Consider the following 20,987-nt stretch of genomic DNA (forward strand, 5'->3'; position numbering starts at 1 on the left):
GGGAGAGGGTTTCCAGGCAGGTTTGTCTTGGGGTTGATTGGTCCCACAAACCCAAGGGGAGAAGTTGTCCTTTCCGGGCTTCTCTAGTCGATTAGAAATGTGGAGCTTCAGCACTGCAGCAGGGCTTCACCGGGCAAACCAACGGTCCAGGAGGGTGCAGCAAGCTTCTCTTCCAGTTTCTTCTTTTGTTCCTTCATCCAGTGGTCGACTCTGCCTTCCTTGCAAAAGACATCGCCTTTTATGCAAGTTTCTCCCATTCATTTGCAGCCTAGGTGTCACTCACACAGCAGGGTGGCTGTCCTTCAAGGACAGCCAGCCAATCACCTTTGGGTGCATTCCTGTAACCAAGGGGACTAAGCACAAGTAGTTTTGGGAATCTCCCTTGCTTCCTGCCCTTCCAGACACGCTGGAGCCAGAGGCAGGCTTCAGCAGTGAACCCTTCCAAAGACAAAACTAACAAAGGGACCAAACCTGGTTTGGCGCTGAGTAAATCTCATGAAGGACCTTTCCAACAAGAAAAGGCAAAAAAAAGAAGACTGAAGCCATTATGACAAAATGGGCACCCATGGGTGTAATACTGCAGCTGAGCATTAATTGTAGAAAGGGTAACAAAAATGTTACATGAGAAGGTAAACAAAGGGGATACTAAGTAACTAATTTTTTTGGAAAAGTGTGCGCCCAAGGTGAATCCAACCTGAGGCCCAAGCCCCAGAGCATGGCCAAATAACTTTTGTTGTGCTTTAAATTGAAAAATGCACAGAGCGCGCTCAGCGCTTCAGTCCCCCATTCCCCTGCTTCATTCCCCTTCCAAGCCCGAATCCCGCCTCCCAGACCTCCCACGCACCCTGATTGGCCCAAGTCCCCAGCAACATAACCTGGCGGATGAGAAACTTCAGGTAACACACACAAGGCTATAAATCACGCCAGTACACAGGGCCGAGGTTACTAGATGGTGAGTATGTCACGGTTCGAGTGGCAGACAAAAAGTAAATCAGAGAAAAAGCAATGTTATAAACAGATACAGATTTGTTTTAGTTAGTGCAAGTTACAATCAAACAACGAACCGTAAGGGAAAAGAAAAAACAAGTTGGCCCCTGTTAGGGAGAATTCTCATAAAATGTGCCAATTCCCTTCACCTTAGAGACCCCCAGCAACTTTGCTGGATTTTGAGGACTTGATTTTTTTACCTGGAGAGAGTGTGAGCATTTTCCCCACTCTCTCATGTATTTTGATGTGTGTTTTACTCATGTATTCTTTGATTTTGGAGTTTTAGACAACTCCATAGGCATCATCTTTACATTTGTGTCACACAGCACCCTCCGTGCAGTGACACAGGGAAGCCTTTTAGGCTGACCCAAGGTTTAAATACCTTTTCTGGGATAAACTGTTTCCCAGAGAAAGTTTCCTAGACCCAGCACACCCTATCTTACAACAGAGTGCTGGAGGGGTTACCTGTTATCCCCTGTGTCTAGAAAATCATGTAGCACACAAATGCTACCCATTCCTCTCGAAATGGCTGCTGGCAGTGGTTTTACAACGAACTACCATGATTTTTCCCGACCGCGAAAACCAGTAATGAAAAATCACAGGAGCCATGTTTTTCAAGATGGCGTCTGAGCCCCCTCTGTAAAAACAGGTCCCGGTCTTCTTTTTTTGCTGTTTCTTTTTGGAAAGATCCTTCTAGAGTTTGTCTCTGCGTGCCACACCAGGTTTGGTCCCTTTGTTTATACGCCTTTGGTGGGCTTCAGGACTGAAGACTGCCTCTGGCATCCGAGTGTCTGGGGTGGTCAGGAAGTGAGGGAGGTGCCCGAAACACCCAGTGCTTAGTCTCCAAGGAGACCCAAATGCACTCTGGCGTGATTGGCTGGCTGACTGTCCGGCAAGGACAGCCACCCTTCTGGGTGAGTGCCAGCTAGGCTGGAATGAATGCAAGGAAACTGGATAAAAGGAGAGTCTCTTGGCAGAGTCGACCACAGGAACGAAAGAACAGAAGACTAGCTTGAAGAGGACGACTGTTGCAACTCCAAGACTGTTGGTTTGCCCGGTGAAGCCCTGCTGCAGGTCAAAATCACCAAGCCCCCATGATGACGACTTCTCCCTTTGAGTTGGTGGGACCAATCAACTCGTAAACCACCTGGACGCCATTCTCGGAGCTGGTTGCATTTTCCTCAGAGTGCTGCAGGAAACTGAGTAACCAGAGAAGGGCACCAGCTTGTGTGCTTGACTACAGCTACCGGAATTGAAGATTTGCCATTTGCCAGCTTTTTGACCAGTCCCAGTGCAGTGCAAGAGTCCCCCTACTTCCTCCCTCTTGACCCCACGACTGAGGCTCAGGAACAGCGAGATCTGCCGGAACTGCCAGGAACAGAAGTCTTCAGCTGCAGCGTTTCTTCATATTAAGGTACTGTGAAAACCCGACCGAGGGAACTTACCTCTCACTGCGAAAGTGCTTGAAACTTTGGCAACTTGCAGGCCTAGACCGTTTGTGACCCAACATAAGAATCTTTCTTTTACAAACTACTTCTGAGAACTTTGGCAAAGACTTTTCCGTTTAACAACCAGAACCGTTTTATCCTATTCAAGACTTTAGCCCATTGACTTTGGCCTAAATTATTGCATCAAATGGATTCATCTGGTGAACTCATATTTGCACTGTTAAGGCCACTTGAACTCTTCTTTTTATTAATTTATGCCTTTTTGCTCCTCCTTCAAAGTAGTTTCAATGCCTCAGAAAATGATAATATGAAGTACTGAAGTATATTTTTGTCTGATATAGATTGCCTCCTTTTAGTGAATGTTTTATAACTGACTGTGAAATAAATTAAGAAACCTTGAGTATAAGAGTCTATCTGAATACTTGTGATTGTAGACCTCTGTGTAACATCATTACAGCTCACATTCCCTCTTGAGATAAGCCTGGCTGCTCATTAACGCTATCAAAACTGCATAGTACATACAGACTTATACCAAAGGTTGGTTTTGCTTACATCTGTAGTCCTTGTTATGTGTAGTGGTCCCCAAGGGAACTGTATAAAAACTTTGCCTAACAGCCCCTCATCCCCGAACCGCAGGACTGCACTTCCTGGCACTTCCTGGCACTTCCTGGCACTTCCTGGCACTTCCTGGCACTTCCTGGCACTTCCGCTCCGCGCGCACAATCTTATGAAGGCTGGCAGTTGAAAGGGGCAGGGCAACCAGAAAAAAGCACCAAAAAATAAACTGAAAGTATATAAGAAACGTTAACATTGTTAACATTTCCAAACAGACCAGACTCTTAGTAAACTGTCCAGCGCTAAAGTAGCCAGAGGAGTATTGTCCAATGAAAAGAACAATGTCACAGGGTCTTCAGAGCTGGAGGCAGAGTTTGTCGCTGGAAGACTGCACTTCCGCTGTGTGCGCGCGCGCACACCCGACGTTATGAAGGCTGGCAGTGGAAAGGGGCGGAGCCCCCAGAAAAAAGCACAGAAGAGTATTGTCCAATCAATAGAACAATGTCACAGGGTTTTCAGAGCAGGAGGCAGAGTTCCCCGCTGGAAGACTGCACTTCCTGGCACTTCCGCAGTGAGCCCTTTTTTCTCACTCATGTGTTTATTTGAACTCTGTGTTTCTATGACTTTGGAGTCTGACAGACTCCATAGGCATCACCTTTTTGTATTGTGACACAAAGCACCTTCAGTGCAGTGTCACAGAGAAGTCCTTTGGATTTCTTTTAAGGTTTAAATACCTTCTCTTGGATAAACTACTGTTTCCAAGAGAAGTAAAGTTAAATTGACTTTACTTTTTTCTCTTTGTAGACCCAGCACACACCATCTTATGTGGAGTGCTGGAGGGGTAACTTAGTATCCCCTTTTGTCTACTTTCTCATTTAACATTTTTATGTTACCCTCACTACAATTAATGGCTGGTAGCAGTGGTTTATTTTTCCTACAATTATGCGCTTTTACCGCAGACAATCCTCCGCTGCAGTATTGCACACATAGGTGCCCATTTTGTCAAAATGGCCCGGTCTTCTTTTTTCACCATTTCTTGCTTGTGAGGTCCATCTTAGGTTTTACTCTGCGCGCCAAACGCGTACCTTTGTTCGTTTGGTCTTTGGCGGGGTTCACTGGTGAAGCCCGCCTCTGGCGCCAGCGTGTCGGGCAGGGCAAGAAGCGAGGGAGGTTCCTGAAACTCCCTGTGCTTAGCCTCCTTGGTTACAGGAAAGCACCCAAAGGTGATTGGCTGGCTGGCTGTCCTCGGACAGCCACCCTGATGTGTGAGTGACAGCTAGGCTGCGAATGAATGGAAGACACCTGCATAAAAGGCAAGGTCTTTTGCAAGAAGGCAGAGTAGACCACTGGACGAAGGAACCGAAGAAGAAAATGGAAGAGAAGCTTGCTGCACCCTCCTGGACCGTTGATTTGCCCGGTGAAGCTCTGTTACAGTGCTGAAACTCCAGATTTCGAATAGACTATGAGAAGCCCGGAAAGGACGACTTCTCCCCTTGGGTTGGTGGGACAAATCAACCTCAAGACAAACTTGCCTGGAACCCCTCTCCCTGCTGGCTGTACTTCCTCACTGCTGCTGGGGAAAAGAGTGCCATAGTCTTTAAGCCAGACCCGAGCTCCAGCAAGATCCTCCGGACTCCCCGTTAGGAAAGATTCCCATTTATGTGTAATTTCCCCCCCCAATTGTGTACACCCCAACTTTTTGCTGCTGACAATCCTAGTCTGACTTTTGCCATTGGAGCACAGCCTTCTGCTGCACTCCGCTGGGTTTTTCACTCACTTTATATGGAGAAACTGACATGCCCTTAAAGACCGTCAGTACTGGGAGACTTTGTTTCCTTTAGTCCTTTTCTATGTTGCAACTTTTCTGCAACATGTTACAAGTGCACAATGTACCTTACAGTAAGTACAGTGAGCTTGTGGCATCCTTTCGTTCCAAAGGCCCTAGACTACCTCAAAGGATTTTATTTTAGGAGAACTACAGATGTGCCTCGGACAGGGCTGGTGGCAGCTCATCTTTTCGCATATTTTTAACCCTTTGCCATGTAAACCGCTTTTACTGTGGTTGACACAGGAAGGTGTCTTGGCTCCAAAATGGCCATGCCACAAGGTTCTTTGTCCTGTCCTTTGGCCATCTTGTCCCTTTACCTTCCCCAGGTCGAGAAGATCTGGGTCAGTCCTTATTTGGTCATGCATTTCCCTGTGAAACACCATGCTTTTGCGGGCTTCTGCATGCTTTGTGTGTGTGCCTCCAGGATGTGGGCTGGACCATCTAGTTCCAATACACATCCTGGGTGCCAGAGAGTCTGGTGTGCTAGTAATGACTGGGACCACCATGGTCCGTGATTGGTCCACATTTGGTGTGCCTGTATGTGAGCAGATCTCCCATTGGGTCCTCTTCATTTTGGCACGTAGGAGATTCTGGATAAGAGAAGGCTCCAAACACCCATATGAGGTCGTTTCTTGAGTTCTCACTGAGCCTAGGAGAGGATCCAAGCACCCTGAAACTAAGAGGCCGAGCAGAGGAACCGCTCTAAGGTTTGGCACCCTGAACCCGCCATTGTCCCGCTGGACCCCTCTGCATCTGTTCGAACCAGAAGGTATTCAATGGCACTTCGACCCATTTGAATAGTGGGACTAACTATTCACGGCACCTTCATCTGAACCTGCAAATAAGCCTCTTCGGAAGCGTTCCTGGGTCAATCAGTGAACTGACCAGCTTGCGCAAGACCTTTGCTCTGAAACCACCACCGTTTCGAGTTGACTCTTGAAACTTTGTAGATCGTAAGCTCTGTGTTCATGGCAGTCTCATACCAAATTTCGTACACTTGGCATTCCCAGGTCTGGAATAAAGAGAGAGCGTCCGAACCGGAGTACACGCGGCCTGGCCTCTGTGTCGCCCTGCCGTGGTGACGAACTTCGCAGGTGCCCTGCTGCTGTGCCCCTCTGTGCCCAGAGTCCTGCTGCAGTGAAACTGGCCAGGTCACTTGACCAGGAGCGGAGAAATCGCCACTGTCCTGCCACGGAATCATCGCTGTAGCTCAGCCACTGAAAGCTTGCATTTGAACCTGCGGCCGAAGTAGACTCGACTGCCGAAGTTTGGTCTGAAGTGCCCCGGGGGTCGGTGAGTACTTGCAACCCGTACCGGTGCCCCCTACCCTAGCACATCCATCCCTTTTTACGAATGAGTGTCCCGTGAGGGCCACTCACTTTTCCACTGGTAGCGTGTGCTACTGCCTGATTCCAAAGTCCTGGAACCTCTCCTGCCCTTTTGGGAAGACCCTCCTGGAATAGTGGGAACCTATTCTTCATTGCCTCACCCACCTTTCTGAGTTGCTACAGCCCCCTGCAAGAGACCATGTTTTCGCTCCTCTGCACCATCGCGTGCATCTGCACCTCAAAGTACTTTTTGAGCATTAGGCTCCACTCTTCGTAGGGACTGGACTGCCTCTTATTTAGGGATTGATTAATGAAGAACTGCCTAAAGTCTATTAGCACTGCTCGCTCCCTTTCCTTCTAGGTTGTGAACTCATTCTTGTGCAATAACCCTTTAGGCCACTTGGTACTGTATATATATATATATGTTATAGTTGTGTTGTATTGGTTTGAAGTATTACTGTTGATAATTGCTTTGTGTTTGATTTCAAATGCCTTGAATAAATGTTATGTATTTTTAATATATACACACCTGACTGGGAGTGATCTGTAGTGTCCTTTGCTGTGTGCGCTCATTGTGGGCTTTGTCACCCTCACCCCTCCTGAGAACTAGTCTTGACCGCCGCCTTGATTGGTCTGGCTTGTCCAGAAGGTTACCCTGTTCTAAGAAACTAGGCTGGCCTTCTGAACCTCTGCCCACCTGGTCAGAGTTCAGAAATACATCTCAACACTCCCTTAAGCCTGAGCCACCTCAGAAGCTCAACCCCAGAAGCAAGGGGAGCCCACAAGGTGTCCAAGAACCGCGGTGGTGCTATTTGTGAGTAACTGAAACCGAGAAGTGCCTCCGATTTGACAAGAACCCTTTGCTGCTGCCGACCTTCGAACCGCAGTGCAGGAGTCCCCAGACGTCCTCCCTTGTGTCCCCAAGACTGAGGCCCAACACAGGATCTGCAGGACTCAAACAGGAACAGAAGCCAGCAGAAATCTCTTCTTCTAACCTAAGGTACTGTGTTAACTGAAAGGGTACTTACCTTTTTGGTGCGTAGCTTGTCTGTCTCACTAGTTTCAAAGCTTGTGGCCCAACAGTGAATCTTTTATACAAACTCCCTTTTAAACATTGTGCAAGACTTTTGTGCGATCTTCCTGAAGTGCCTGAACCCCCCTAGACTTTGCTCAATTGACAGGCTCCCTGCACTCTTCGGACCCTTTGACTTCGGGTTCATCTGTCCGTCAAAAATTCATACATCAGTTAATTCTATTGCTGGGAAAGGGTTAACCTATATTTCATTGGGGGCTTGTGAAAGTGCTTACCTGTTCAGGAGAACTTGTTAACCTTTGTTTGTTTCCCCAACCTCTTTCCTTTTTTCCATAACTCCAGTATTGCATTAAGTATCAAAGTGATATATCAATTTCCACAGTGGCCTAGCTATTGAAGTCACCTGAGGGTGTAGGAAGTGTCTGTCATCCCAAAAGGGTATCTACTTACTTAACTGGAGGAGTGTATTTTTGAAGTGTATTTTATTCTTGCATCTTGCCCTTTCTAAAGAAAGCTTACTTAAAAAATGTTAAATTAATAAATAATTTTAATAAGAAACCTTGAGTATAAGTGATATTTGATTACTTGTCACTGAATACCTATGCTGCATCTCTACAGCTCACACTGACCCCTCTTGAGATAAGCCTGGCTGCTCAGTCACTCTACCAACTTGTGTAGTACAGGCCATATCAAAGGTTGCGTTCCCTATTGCCAAGAGGACAAGGCTGGTGCAGTCTCCCACAGGGTACTGCATACAATCTTGCCTAACACGTGGTTTTAAGGCCCTTCACGGATGTTGGTAACAATACAGCATCATCCGCAAGGAGAAGGATTGGGCAGTGTTAGGGAGAATGCTCAGAAATGTGCTAATTCCCTCCACCTTAGAGACACCCAGCAACTTTTGCTGGATTTTGAGGACTTGATTTTTTAACCTGGACAGAGCGAGACCCTTTTTTCCACTCTCTCATGTATTTTAATGTGATTTTGAACTCTGTTTCTTTTGGTTGTGGAGTCTGACAAATTCCATAGGCATCTTTTATATTGCGTCACACAACACTTTCAGTGCAGTGGCACAGGGAAGTCTTTCTAATTTCCCAAAGGTTTAAATACCTTCTCTTAGATAAACTACTGTTTCCAAGAGCAGTGAAGTGAAATTGACTTTACTTACATTTGTAACTTTCTAGACCCAGCACACACTATCCTACAATAGCGTACTGGAGGGGTTACTTAGTATCCCCTTTGTCTAGCTTCTCATGTAAACATTTTTATGTTACCCTTTCCCCGATGAATGGTGGTGGCGGTGGTTTTCTTTTAACTACCATGGTGTGCATTTACTGCAGGCTGCGTTCACTGCTGCAGTAAATTACCCAAGGGTGCAATTTTTGTCAAAATGGCCCTGGTCTACTTTTTCTGCCATTTCTTTGTGGAAAGGTCCTCCTTGAGGTTTACTCTGCGGGCCAAACCAGGTTTGGTCCCTTTGTTCGCTTTGCCTTTGGCGGGATTCACGAGTGAAGCCCGCCTCTGGCTCCAGGGTGTCTGGTTGGGGGAAGGAAGTGAGGGAGGTGCCCGAAACTCTGTGCTTAGTCTCCTAGGAGACCCAAATGCACTCTGTAGTGATTGGCCAGCTGACTGTCGGGCAAGGACAGCCACCCTTATGGGTGAGTGACAGCTAGGCTGGAATGAATGGGAGAGAAGAGAATAAAATGCAAGGCTTTTGGCTTGGAAGGCAGAGTCGATCACTGGACGAAGGAACCGAAGAAGAACTTGAAGAGGACGCCTGCTGCAACTCCTGGACCGTTGGATTGCCCAGTGAAGCCCTGCTGCTGTGCTGAAACTCCAAATTCGTATCGACAGAGAAGCCCCTGCAAGGACGACTTCTCCACTTGAGTTGGTGGGACCAACCAACTCCAAAGTAAGTCACCTGGACATTCTCTCTGAGCTGGTTGCATTTCCACACAGTTGCTTCTGGAAACCGAAACTTCAGAGACAGGAACACCAGATTGTGTGCGTTGCTTTTAAGTTGGCCAAGAGCTCCAGGAAGATCCTCTGGACTCCCAGGAAGCAGGACTGACAGAGCCTGAGCCCCCCCCTCAACAGAGTACGGGACCCCAGAAGCAAAGAAAGTCCAGTGTTGCTATTTGCAGTAGTCGCGAAAAGCTGAAACACCAAAGGGGCCCTTTTGGAAAGATTGCCGGTTGCGAGCGCTGACAGTTCCATTGCAATGCAGGAGTCCCCAGATGTCCTCCCTCTTGTCCCCTCGACTGAGGCCCAGGAACAGTGAGATCTGCATAGCTAAACAGGAGTCCTCTGCTGCACTTTTTCTTCAGTACAAAAGGTACTGTAAAGTCTGAAAGAACTTACCTCTTATTGTAGAGTTGCTTGCATCTTCTACTAATCACAAGCCTTAACAGCTTGTGGCACTACATTGATTCTTATTTTCTTCAAAGACTTCTAAAACATTGTGCAAAGACGTTTTCTATTTACCTACCAGAAGTGCTTCATCCCATATAAGACTTTTGCCCATTGACTTTGGCTTAGCCGGGTATACTGAATGACTCTGCTTAGGGGATCCAAAACTATTTGCCTGCTTAAGAATATTTGTGGTCTCTTGTGTGTTCTAATAACCTTTTCCTTTGACCAAGTTCTAAGAGTATTCTAAATGCAAACAGTAAGATATTGATGTCCCCAGCACCCTAGCTATTGAAGTCACCCGAGGGTGTAGGTTGTGACTGTGGGCCATCCCAAAAGGCTCTTTACTGATTTAGAAACTAAGTGTAGTTTTGAAGTGTATTTGTGTGTTGCTTTTATATTGCTCCCTCCTGAAGAAGGCGTATTCTAACTGACTGATAAATACATTAATAATTGTTTATTCAAGAAACTTTGTGTATTAGTGTTTATTTGAATACTAGTCACTGTGAATCTCTGTGTAACTCCCCTACAGCTCACATTGACCCCTCTTGAGATAAGCCAAGCTGCTCAACACGCTACCAACCTGTGTAGTACAAGCTTATACCAAAGGTTGGTTCCTATTGCCAGTAGGTCAGGGTTGTTGTAGTGCACCCAAAGGGTACTGCATACAATCTTGCCTAACAGGCATGTCTCCCACCCCCAACTTCGTGGGATATAGACAATTCAATTTTACATAGCGGACTACCTCATCAAGAAAAATATAGGGGCAAGGACACAGCCCTGCCAGACCCCTCTGGCTATTGGGGTAGGGTCTGTAAGCCCCCCCCCAGTCCCCAACGTACTTTGGCAGAATTATTTGAGTGAAGCTGGATCAATATCTGAAGGAGGCCAGCTGTAATCCCCCTTCTAACAGGTATTGCCCACAAGGTAATTCTCGAAACGCTATCAAACCTGCTGGTCCCGAGGTCGATGAAGACTGCATATACCCTCATCCCCCTCAGGACCGTGTATTTCTGCGCAATCAGATAGAGCCAGAAGACCTGATCCAGTGTACTTACCCCAGTAGAGAACCCTGCCCGCAGGTGGTCAATAATACCATTCATGTCCACCCGCTCTTTTAAGTGTACTAATGGGGCTTTTGCAAAAATGTTTCCCACTCCATCCAGGAGTGAGATTGACCTATAGTTAGCTGGGTCATCGAGTCCTCCCTTTTTATAAATTGGTACAATGGTAGCTTTGTGCCAAGGCGGAGGAACCCTATTCTGTTTCAAACAAGCACTAAAGAGGAGGCACAAGATTGGAGCCCAACCCCTGACCTCGTCTCTAAACAAAACAGGCAGCAGATCAGGGCCCGGCGGCATTTCCTCCCTTCTCCGAGTGTCTAGCATTACAAACCTCCCCCAATTCCAGTTGTTTTGGTTCAAACCCATTCACACACTCGTGGTAGTTGTGCGGGACATCCAGGACCAGTGTTATTAGGCCCAAGCTATAGAGTTCCTGTAAATGATGTATCTAGCCATTGGCAGGTATCTCTGTTACCAATTCCCTCGCTTGTCCATTGGTATTCCAACTCACTAACCTCCAAAATGTGTGGCAGTCACTGGAGGCCACAAGCATTTTATCCCATTCGGCCCGAACATGGGCCTCCTTTTTTGGTCTTAATCAGGGACTTGTAAGCTAGCCCCTGATCTCAGCAGTGGCTTATCCACATCCTTTCCTTTTTCCAAACACGTCAGTATACCACACTTTGCCCGCCTGCATTCCCCATCGTACCACAAGTTTGTTTTTATGGCACTTTTTTTTATACTTTTGCTAACTTTTGTTACAAACGGTTGGGCAAGCTGGACAAGATCATCATACACTGAGGATTCCAGGATCCTCCAGTACCATACCTGTGAGGTGCTCTAAAGCCGTCATGATAGCCTCATAAAGGAGTGGTTTTACTCCCTGGTCAAGATCGGTCCATTTAATGCGTTGCCTGGAAAAACCTTGTACAAGATCTCCAGACACAGCCTCATTTCAGCACCATTGTGGCCACTCCCCTGCATGCTCACAACCTTAAACCCAAGTGCTTTACTCCATAGGTTCAATGAGAGAAAAATATAATCAATAGAAGAGGAGCAGTTTTGCCCCTCAAACGTCGGTCTTGGCCGTTGGTCTTCCCTAAAGAGGCCATTACAAGTCCCATTCCCAATAATGAAGTGGAGAAGTAGAGTGGCTAAGGGCCATCGTGTGTGCCCTAGACTTGGGTGGTATCAAGGGTGGGATATCCCAAGCCTCTTCAATATCATCCCACACACCCTCAAAATCCACTAGCGGTTCCACCTGGAGGTTTAGATCACCCATCAACAGGATTTGGTGATCCATATTGTCTTATTTTATTCTCAATATTGTTATTTTATTTCTATCACGCTCGTACACAAGTGTTTCAGAGCGCGGCAAGAGAGGGGAACAGGGGAGAACAAAAGCAACGATCTTACTAGGTCCAGTGACATTGAGAACGCGCAAGTGACGAGACGTGCTTTGGCGTTGTGAAATGGGCGGTACGAGTCTGCTGATGACAGGCTCAGGGGCGGGGGATATGATTTAGTGCCGCAAAAGCAGGTCAGCCAGGGCGATGGGGGAAATGATAGGATTATCACAAAATGGCAGCTCCCTGATGCCTGTTTTCGCGTGCGTTTAATGGACGAAAACTCGGGTAAGGTCCATAGGAACGTTTTCTAAAATCGAGCGACTTAGGCTTAAAAACACAGGGCCGACCCGTAGGGCCAATACACATTTTTTAAGGAACAATTCCTTTAAGCCTGCGCAAAGGGAGTTGAGATCAACACAGAAAGTTAAGCAAGTGCAATTCTGAAGTAAGAAAGCACGACTTGCAAGAAGGTAAGTACCCCAAGCCCAGCCTCTGTAAGAAAGAAAAATGTCCCACTCTGTCCAGGGTTCAAATTACAAAGTCCTAAATCCAGCAAAAGAGCTGGGGTTCTCTAAGGTTGAAGGGAATTGGCACAAATGAAAATTCTCATGCAGCACTGCAGTTGAGGTATCAGCCTGCAGATACACGTCACTAGGTAGTAAAAAAAAGAAACCACTGCCACGAGCCATTTAAGTGAGTTAGTGTAACAAAATGTTACACGGGGAATGGGTTAAAGGAGTTACTATGTAACCTCCCCATCACTCCACATAGGGTGGTGTGTGTTGGACCCATAAAAGTAAAGGTAAGCAAGACAGTGGTCTTACTAACCTTGGCAACAGTAGTTCACCCAAGAAAATGTAGTTAAACATTAAGAGAAGTCCAGGGGACTTCTCAGAGGCACTGCACAAAAGGTGCTGTGCGTCACAATGCACAAGCCAAGCAGATGCCTATGGAGTTTGCCAGAATCCATAAAACAGTAAGACACACAGACAATCATCGCTATGAAAACACACGAGAGAGTGAGAAAAAGGTTCCATTCTCTCCAGGGTTAAAATTAAAAAGCCCCGAGTCCAGCAAAAGAGCTGGGGGTCTCTAAGGGTAAAGGGAATTGGCACAGAAATGAAAATTCTCCCCAACACTAGCTATTTAACATAGTATATGCCAGCTGGCACACGAAGCACAGTGATGAAGAAAATGTCAGCAATGTATACGTTTTGTTTCATTTTCTTTTGGTCATGATTCCAGCAAAGGAGGATCCAGACATTCCAAAATGCTTTCATAAGTATGCCCACTGACAGGATCTGATAAAGTAACTCACACTGAAAGATTCACCGAGAACCTTCATCATAAAGTGCAAATACAACTATAGAAGGCAGACACATGGAAGCAATGGTGAAGAGAAACAAAAGTGGATGGGGCTGAAGCTGGAAATGATGTTGGATGTATGCATAAAGGATATAGGAGAAAACAGGCATAGCAGAGATGTATTAATTCTCATGAAGTTGGCTACAAGTTACTCACAGTGCCCCACGGGCTACCAGCGCTTCAACATTTTTGGCATCTATTTCTAAGGCTTTGTTGTATTCATTCATAGCATCAACATGCCGGCCAACTTTGAAGTAATCCACTCCAATCTTTACACTAAAAAAGAAAGTCAATAGGGTTAAAGAAACAGTTGGCAATTCCCTGGATAAAAATGCACACAATGGTCAAACGAATATTTTACTAATCTGAGCTAACTTATAAACACTTTATTAGTAATACCCAGGGCTGTGAATGGGGGCTTGAAAAGAAAGAGACCTTGTTTAATTTCTATTGATTTGGGTGGTGTTAGGGTAGTTTTCCTAAAGTCCACCTGAAGGAAGACTTCATAAAACTATGCCAATGGTATATAGATACCCAACTCTTAGTATCAGTCTGTAGTACTCATGGAACCGTGGTAGAGTGGCAGAGCAGTCAAGCTTGTCATAAGAGGAAGATGCGCGTTGTAGGTAAGTACACTAAACCCAGTTAGTAATGCAATTCAAAGAAACACACACATGGTTTAAGTTACCTACATGTAACTATTGTTCTCCAGCATGGATACACATGCTCATGAATATTCCCCGTCGTCAGGCTGGGAATCCTTGGTAAAAGAAATAACAGTTTCACTTTCACACTGTATTTCTCCTCTAAACCAATCACTGTCCTCTGGGTCATACTGCCCCCATCCAATCACAGACCTCTCCCCAAGCCCTGCTCTGGCAGCCATCTTCAGAGAGTTTCTGCTGCAAACAGAAACGCCAGGGAGAGGAACACCAGATTATGTGCGTTGCTTTTAAGTTGGCCAAGTGCTCCAGGAAGATACTCCATACTCCCAGGAAGCAGGACTGAACAAGCCTGAGCCCCGCTCAGAGTGCGGGACCCTAGAAGCAAGGAAAGTCCATCTCGACAGCCAGAAACCACAGTGTTGCTATTTGTGGTAGTCCCGAGGAGCTGAAACTCCGAAGTGCCACTTGTTGGAAAGATTGCCGGTTGCGAGCAGTGACCGTCCCATTGCAGAGCAGGAGTCCCCAGAAGTTCTCTCTTGTCCTCACGACTGAGGCCCAGGAACAGTGAGATATGCAAAGCTGCACAGGAACAGAGGTCATCTGTTGCATTTTTTCTTTCTTCAATACAAAGGTACTGTAAAGTCAGAGAACTTACCTCTCATTGTAGAGTTGCTTGCATCTTCTACTATACACAAGCCTAATCAGCGTGTGGCCCTACATTTGATTCTTCTTTTCTTCAAAGACTTCTAAAACCTTGTGCAAATACTTTTCTCCTTACCTACCAGAAGTGCTTCAGACTATAGGATACTTTTGCCCATTGACTTTGGCTTAACCTGTTATACTTAATGACTCTGTTAGGGGATCCAAAAGTATTTGCCTGCTTGAGAATATTTGTGGTCTCTTGTTTGTTCCGATAGCCATTTTCCTTCCTAGCTATTGAAGTCACCTGAGGGTGTAGGTTGTGACTGTGGGGCATCCCAAAAGGGTCTTTACTGATTTAGAAACTAAAAGTGTACAGTTTTAGAAGTGTATTTGTGTGTTGCTTTTATATTGCTCCCTTCTGAAGAAGGCTTATTCTAACTGACTGATAAATACATTAATAATTGTTTATTCAAGAAACCTTGTGTGAAAGTGTTTATTTGAATACTCGTCACTGTGAATCTCGCCAACTCTCCTACAGCTTACATTGACTTCTCTTGAGACAAGTCTGGCTGCTCAGCCACACTACCAACCTGTGTAGTACATACATATACCAAAGGTTGGGTTCTTATTGCCAGGAGGTCAGGGTTGTTTTAGTGCACCCAAAGGGTAATGCATACAATCTTGCCTAACACTGGTGGCAGGCGGCGAGGATATACTGTAGAGTTGTTACACTAAGAATTTGCTTTACTTTTATTCAACTAAAATCCTTCACAAGGCTAAGCTCCACCAGAAAAGCAATTGTAACATGCCGGATATGGAAAACTGTTATGGGTGAAAGGATCGAATACAAAGGGTCGAAATGCATTACATTAGAGTCAAAAGGGTCGGGGGGGTTTGGGTGTTGGGTCCCCCAGCAAACCCCTGTTTTTTGGCCAAAAACCCTTAATTTTAGCTATACCAAAACCCAAAAAAGAAATACATTAAAAAAAAGTTATTCAGTCTTTTTTTCCGGTCCTTTTGACTCAAATGTATTGCATTCAATCCTTTTGTTTTCGAATTAATGACTGGACACCATGGATAACTTCAGGCAGGAAGCCCTGATCAATTTTAACAGTAGAGCAACGGAAAGAAATGTGTAAAGTCAGGAATCTCCCTGTTAAAGGAAAGAAAAATGAACTAATTGCAAGATTGTTGAATAATCAAAGTCTGGGTAGTAGGCCTGCGTTAGGCAAAGTTGGAATGCAGTACCCTCTGGGAACACTACAAACAACTATGACTACAGGTATAGGCAACCCAACCTTTGGTATAAGCTTGTACTACACAGTTTTGGTAGCGTGTTGAGCAGCCAGGCTTATCTGAAGAGGGGAAATGTGAGCAGTAGTGGAGTTACACAAAGATTCACAGTTGCAAGTATTCAGATAAACGCTTACACGCAAGGTTTCTTGCATAAACAATTATAAAATGTATTTATCAGTCAGTTACAAAGCCTTCTTTAGAAGGGAGCAATATAATAGCAACACACCAATACACTTCAATACTGTACACTCTGGGTTTCTGAATCAGAAAACACCCTTTTGGGATGGCCCACAGACACAACCTACACCCACAGGTGACTTCACTCCTGAAGCCTGCTAAAGGCGAAATGAACAAAGAGACCAAACCTGGTTTGGCGCGCAGAGAAAATCTCTAGAAGGACCTTTCCTCAAAGAACTGGTGAAAAAAGAAGACCGGGGTAATTTTGTCAAAGATGGCTTTGCGCCATTTTGAAAAAGATGGGTCCCGCGGTTGCTTTACCGGAGCCGCGAACGCAGCCCGCGGTAAAGCCATACCATCTTAGTTCAAACGAAACCAGTGCCACCTGCCATTCAGTGAGGAAACCCCTCCAGCACTCTATGGTAGGATAGTGTGTGCTTGGTCTAGAAAGTTACAATGGCTAGTAAAGTCAATTTCACTTTACTGCTCTGGGAAACAGTAGTTTATCCCACAGAAGGTATTTAAACCTTGGGGAAATCTGAAAGACTTCCCTGTGCCACTGCACTGAAGGTGCTGTGACACAATGTAAAAGATGATGCCTATGGAGTTTGTCAAACTCCATAACCAAAAGAAACAGAGGTCAAATTCACATTAAAATACATGAGAGAGTGGGAAGAAGGGTCACACTCTCGCCAGGTTAAAACAATCCAGTCCTCAAATTCCAGCAAAATTGCTGGGGTTCTTTAAGGTGGAGGGAATTAGCACATGTCTGAGAATGCTCCCCAACAGCCTGTCACACCGACTATCCCAGGAAATGTGGAAAATGATAATGAGGATGAAAATTCCGAGTCTAACTCTAATATTGTTGAGTCAGAGGAGTCTCAGGAACAGAGCCCCCTCTTTACCTCAACAGGCCCTTTTGCCTCAACCTTTAGCCAAAGGGACCCTACCAGGTCCAGTACTGAGTCCAGAATTTGTCTATCTTGAAAAAATGAGACTTGAGTTCAAAAGATTACAATGCCGAGCTGTATTTTTCTATCCCAGAGTCTCCTAGGTTTTCCAGTCCAAAGAGACCTTGCATGCCTAAAGAAGCAGTGAGTATGTATGATGTGAAACTTGATATTTTGGAATGGTTGGGTGCTTTTGAATATAACTGAGATTCAGGGTTTCACAGGGAATCCGTTGACTCCTTGGCTTTTGTCTAGGCACCCCCAGGTTGCAACTGATGCTGTAATGGAGGTGGGGGAATTTGAAAGATTGGGGTATGAAAATGTGAAGCTAGCTTTAATAGCTAGATTTGGGAAAACTCCTTCCCAGTATCTTAAGAGGGTTAGGACCCTCAAAAAGAATGATGGTACCCATTGTGCTACCTGGGTGTGTGAATGTTTGAAAAACTTAGATGGTTGGGTTAAGGGTTACAGAGTTAACACTTTTGAAGGAATGAGAAATATGCTTTTTGTTGGAATCTATTTTTGATGCTTGCTCTCCTAAGCTGAGACAGCACTTGGCTGACTCGAAAGAGATTGATCCCAAAAAGCTAGCAAAAGCTGCTGACTTGTGGGTTGCCAACAGGGTTACTCACAAGGATTCTGGGGCCACTCAAAAAGGATGAGGGGAAGCAGCACAAGAAAGATGACAAAGAATTCTAAAAACCTCCCATCCAAAGGAGGGCCACAAAAATAAGAAGGGTAAGCCACATGGGAAACCAGGTCAGTCTAGTGAACGCTCTGGTGCCAAACCCGAGCCAGGTCAGCAGAAGACCTCATTTTTCAAAACATTTGGAAAAATGTTATGCTTCTGGGTAAACTGACCATGTGAAAGGGAATCCCAGATACACTGCCTCCTTAGCCTTCATCCCTGAAGGAGAAGTACATATGGCAAGTGGAAACTTTCAACTATTGGCTGAAGACCCCATTAGAGTCTCTGCCAGTGTTTCTTTAGTGTCCCTGGGTTTGTGGGAACAGCAGAATGTAGATTTGTATAACTCTATACCATATAACACAAACGAATACTACAAGGACTGTACTTGTAAATGGTCAGGAGACCCGTGTCATTAGAGACACTGGGGCCAGCATCACAGTGGCGGATGAAACCTTTTTCAAACCTGAGGATGTTGCTAAAGGACCCAAGGGTCCCACTACACTTGCTGGAGGCCCTCTCCAGATGGTTGCAATGCTACCAGCTCCCATCCAGTGCAAGAATATCACTGTAAGAATACCGGTCAGTGTACAAAGTGAGGGGCCTGGGAGAGTCCTGTTGGGTAATGACTTAAACTCTTGGAGTTGTATCAAGCACCCCCAGGCCTCCCAGCAAAAGAAAGCAGGAGCAGACTAGGAAGGCCAGAGAGCTCACTTTAAATGACTCTCAGTGGGTTGTTACAGAAGAATCTATAACACCCGGTCCACAGGAAAAGCCAACTTCCATTTCCAGGAAGAAAGAGACAAAGGGGAAACCCAAGGTCTCAGGAAACAAGAAAGATAGCACTCCTGTGCATCAAACCAGGACATCCTCCAATAGAACAGTCCAAAGTCATATCAGTGACTACTCCACCAGCTGAGGCGGAGTGTGAGATCCAACCAGAAGAGGTTGAGTCAGCTACTGAGCTGGAAGAAGACCTTCCCCCGTTGGAGATCTCGATCCTAAAAATCATCCTGAGCTGCAGTCTTTACTGGCAGAAGGTGGCCCCTGTAGGGCAGACTTTTGAAGGTCAAAGAGTGTGTCCTACTCTTGAAGGTCTTCCCCAACAGGCAGCTTTCCAGCTGGAAGGACAAGAGCCAGGGAAGCACAGGTTGTACTGGGAGGACCGCCTCCTCTATAGTGAACCTACTGAGTCTACCCTAGGAGACTACTTAAGACTTTGTAGTGCCCCAGGAGGTGAGACCTCAGTTTCTACAGTTAGCACATGAGATTCCTTTGGCTGTTCACTTAAGTTTTAAGAAGACCAAGGAAAGGATTTCTCTTAATTTCTACTGGCCTAAGATGGGGTCTGATGTAGATCAATTCTGTAGAAGCTGTCACACTTGTCAGACATCTGGCAAGAGTGGAGCCAAGAATTTGGCACCTTTGGTGCCTCCAACATCTTCAGGAAACCGATTTATATTGGTTGTGGTAGACCATGCTACCAGGTATCCTGAAGCAATACCTGTGAGGACTGTCAACTGTCAGGCCGTGGATAAGGCCCTATTTGGTATTTTTACCAGAGTAGGTTTTCGTAAGGAGGTTAACTCTGACAGGGGATTTAACTTTGTCCCACTACATGCAGACCATGTGGAAAAACTGTGGAATGACCTACAAGTTCTCAACAGCCTACCATCCCCAGACCAATGGGTTGGTAGCGAGGTTTAACCGAACTATGAAGAGCATGATAGGTGCTTTAGAGGAACCCCTTAGAAGAAAGTGGGACCTTCTACTGACATGCCTTCGCTTTGCTTATAGAGAAGTCCCTCAGGAAGGGGTTGGATTCAGTCCCTTTGAGCTTCTCTATGATCATCCGGTTAGAGGTCCATTGGCCCTAATCAAGGAGGGGTTGGAGAGTGTTCCTTCCCACACGGCCAGTGAGAGTCACCGACTATGTGTTAGGTCTCTGAAGGAGAATGAAGCACATGATGACAGAAGCTTCAGATAACTTGAAAGCAGGTCAGGCTCTGGTGAAGCATTGGCATTGTTGGGGAGAATTCTCAGAAATGTGCCAATTCCCTCCACCTTAGAGACCCCCAGCAACTTTGCTGGATTTGAGGACTTGATTTTTTTTAACCTGGAGAGAGTGTGACCCTTTTCTCCCACTCTCTCAGGTATTTTAATGTGAATTTTACCTCTGCGTTTCTTTTGGTTATGGAGTCTGACAAACTCCATAGGCATCATGTTTTACATTGTGTCACACAGCACCTTCAGTGCAGTGGCACAGGGAAGTCTTTCAGAATTCCCCAAGGTTTAAATACCTTTCTTTGGGATAAACTACTGTTTCCCAGAGCAGTAAAGTGAAATTGACTTTACTTACCATTGTACATTTCTAGACCCAGCACACACTATCTTACCATAGAGTGCTGAAGGTGTTACTTATTATCGCTGTGTCTAGATTCTCATGTAACACTTTTTATGTTACCCTTTCCTCACTGAATGGCTGGTGGCAGTGGTTTTGTTTGAACTACCATAATTTGCATTTACAGCAGGCTGCGTTCGCAGCTCCGGTAAAGCAACCGCGGGAGCCATCTTTTTCAAAATGGTGCAGGAGCCATTGTTGACAAAATGGCCCCCGGTTTTCTTTTTTCGCCATTTCTTTGTGGAAAGGTCCTTCTAGAGATTCTCTGCACGCCAAACCAGGCTTTTGGGACCAATCGACTCCAAAGTAAGCCACCTGGACATCCATCTCGGAGCTGGTTGAATTTCCACAGAGTTGCTGCTGAAAACCGTATAGCCATGGAGAGCAACACCAGATTGTGTGCGTTGCTTTTAAGCTAGCCTAGAGCTTTTGGAAGATCCTCCGGACTCCCAAGAAGCAGGACTGACCAAGTCTGAGCCCCCCTCAACAGAGCAAGGGACACCAGAAGCAAGGAAAGTCCATCTCGACAGCCAGGAACCGCAGTGTTGCTATTTTCGGTAGACGTGAGGAGCTGAAACACTGAACAGCCACTGAAAGTGAACTTTGCCGGTTGGAAGTTTTTACAGTCCCAGTGCATTGCAGGAGTCCCGACGCCCTACTCTTGTCCCCACGACTGTGGCCCAGGAACACGGAGGTCTGCAGAGCTGCACAGGAACAGAGGTCATCAGCTGCATCTTTTTCTTCATTTCTAAGGCACTGTAAAAAGTCAGAGAACTTACCTCTTACTGTAGAGTGCTTGCAA

The 20,987-nt window shown here is 45.8% G+C and overlaps 1 protein-coding gene across 4 annotated transcripts in view; it reads right to left on the reverse strand.

The window, feature by feature from the left end:
- The window catches only part of TTC14 (tetratricopeptide repeat domain 14), a 252,101-nt gene that overhangs the window by 126,558 nt on the left and 104,556 nt on the right, over positions 1 to 20,987 (reverse strand). For all 4 annotated transcript variants that reach the window (XM_069618672.1, XM_069618671.1, XM_069618670.1 and 1 more), the window contains one exon: positions 13,523 to 13,642. In XM_069618672.1, the coding sequence (XP_069474773.1) occupies positions 13,523 to 13,642 (120 nt within the window). The remainder of the gene's footprint in view (positions 1 to 13,522; positions 13,643 to 20,987) is intronic.

Source organism: Ambystoma mexicanum, chromosome 10 (genome assembly GCF_040938575.1).
Source record: "Ambystoma mexicanum isolate Mex_15411 chromosome 10, UKY_AmexF1_1, whole genome shotgun sequence".
Lineage (NCBI taxonomy): Eukaryota > Metazoa > Chordata > Amphibia > Caudata > Ambystomatidae > Ambystoma > Ambystoma mexicanum.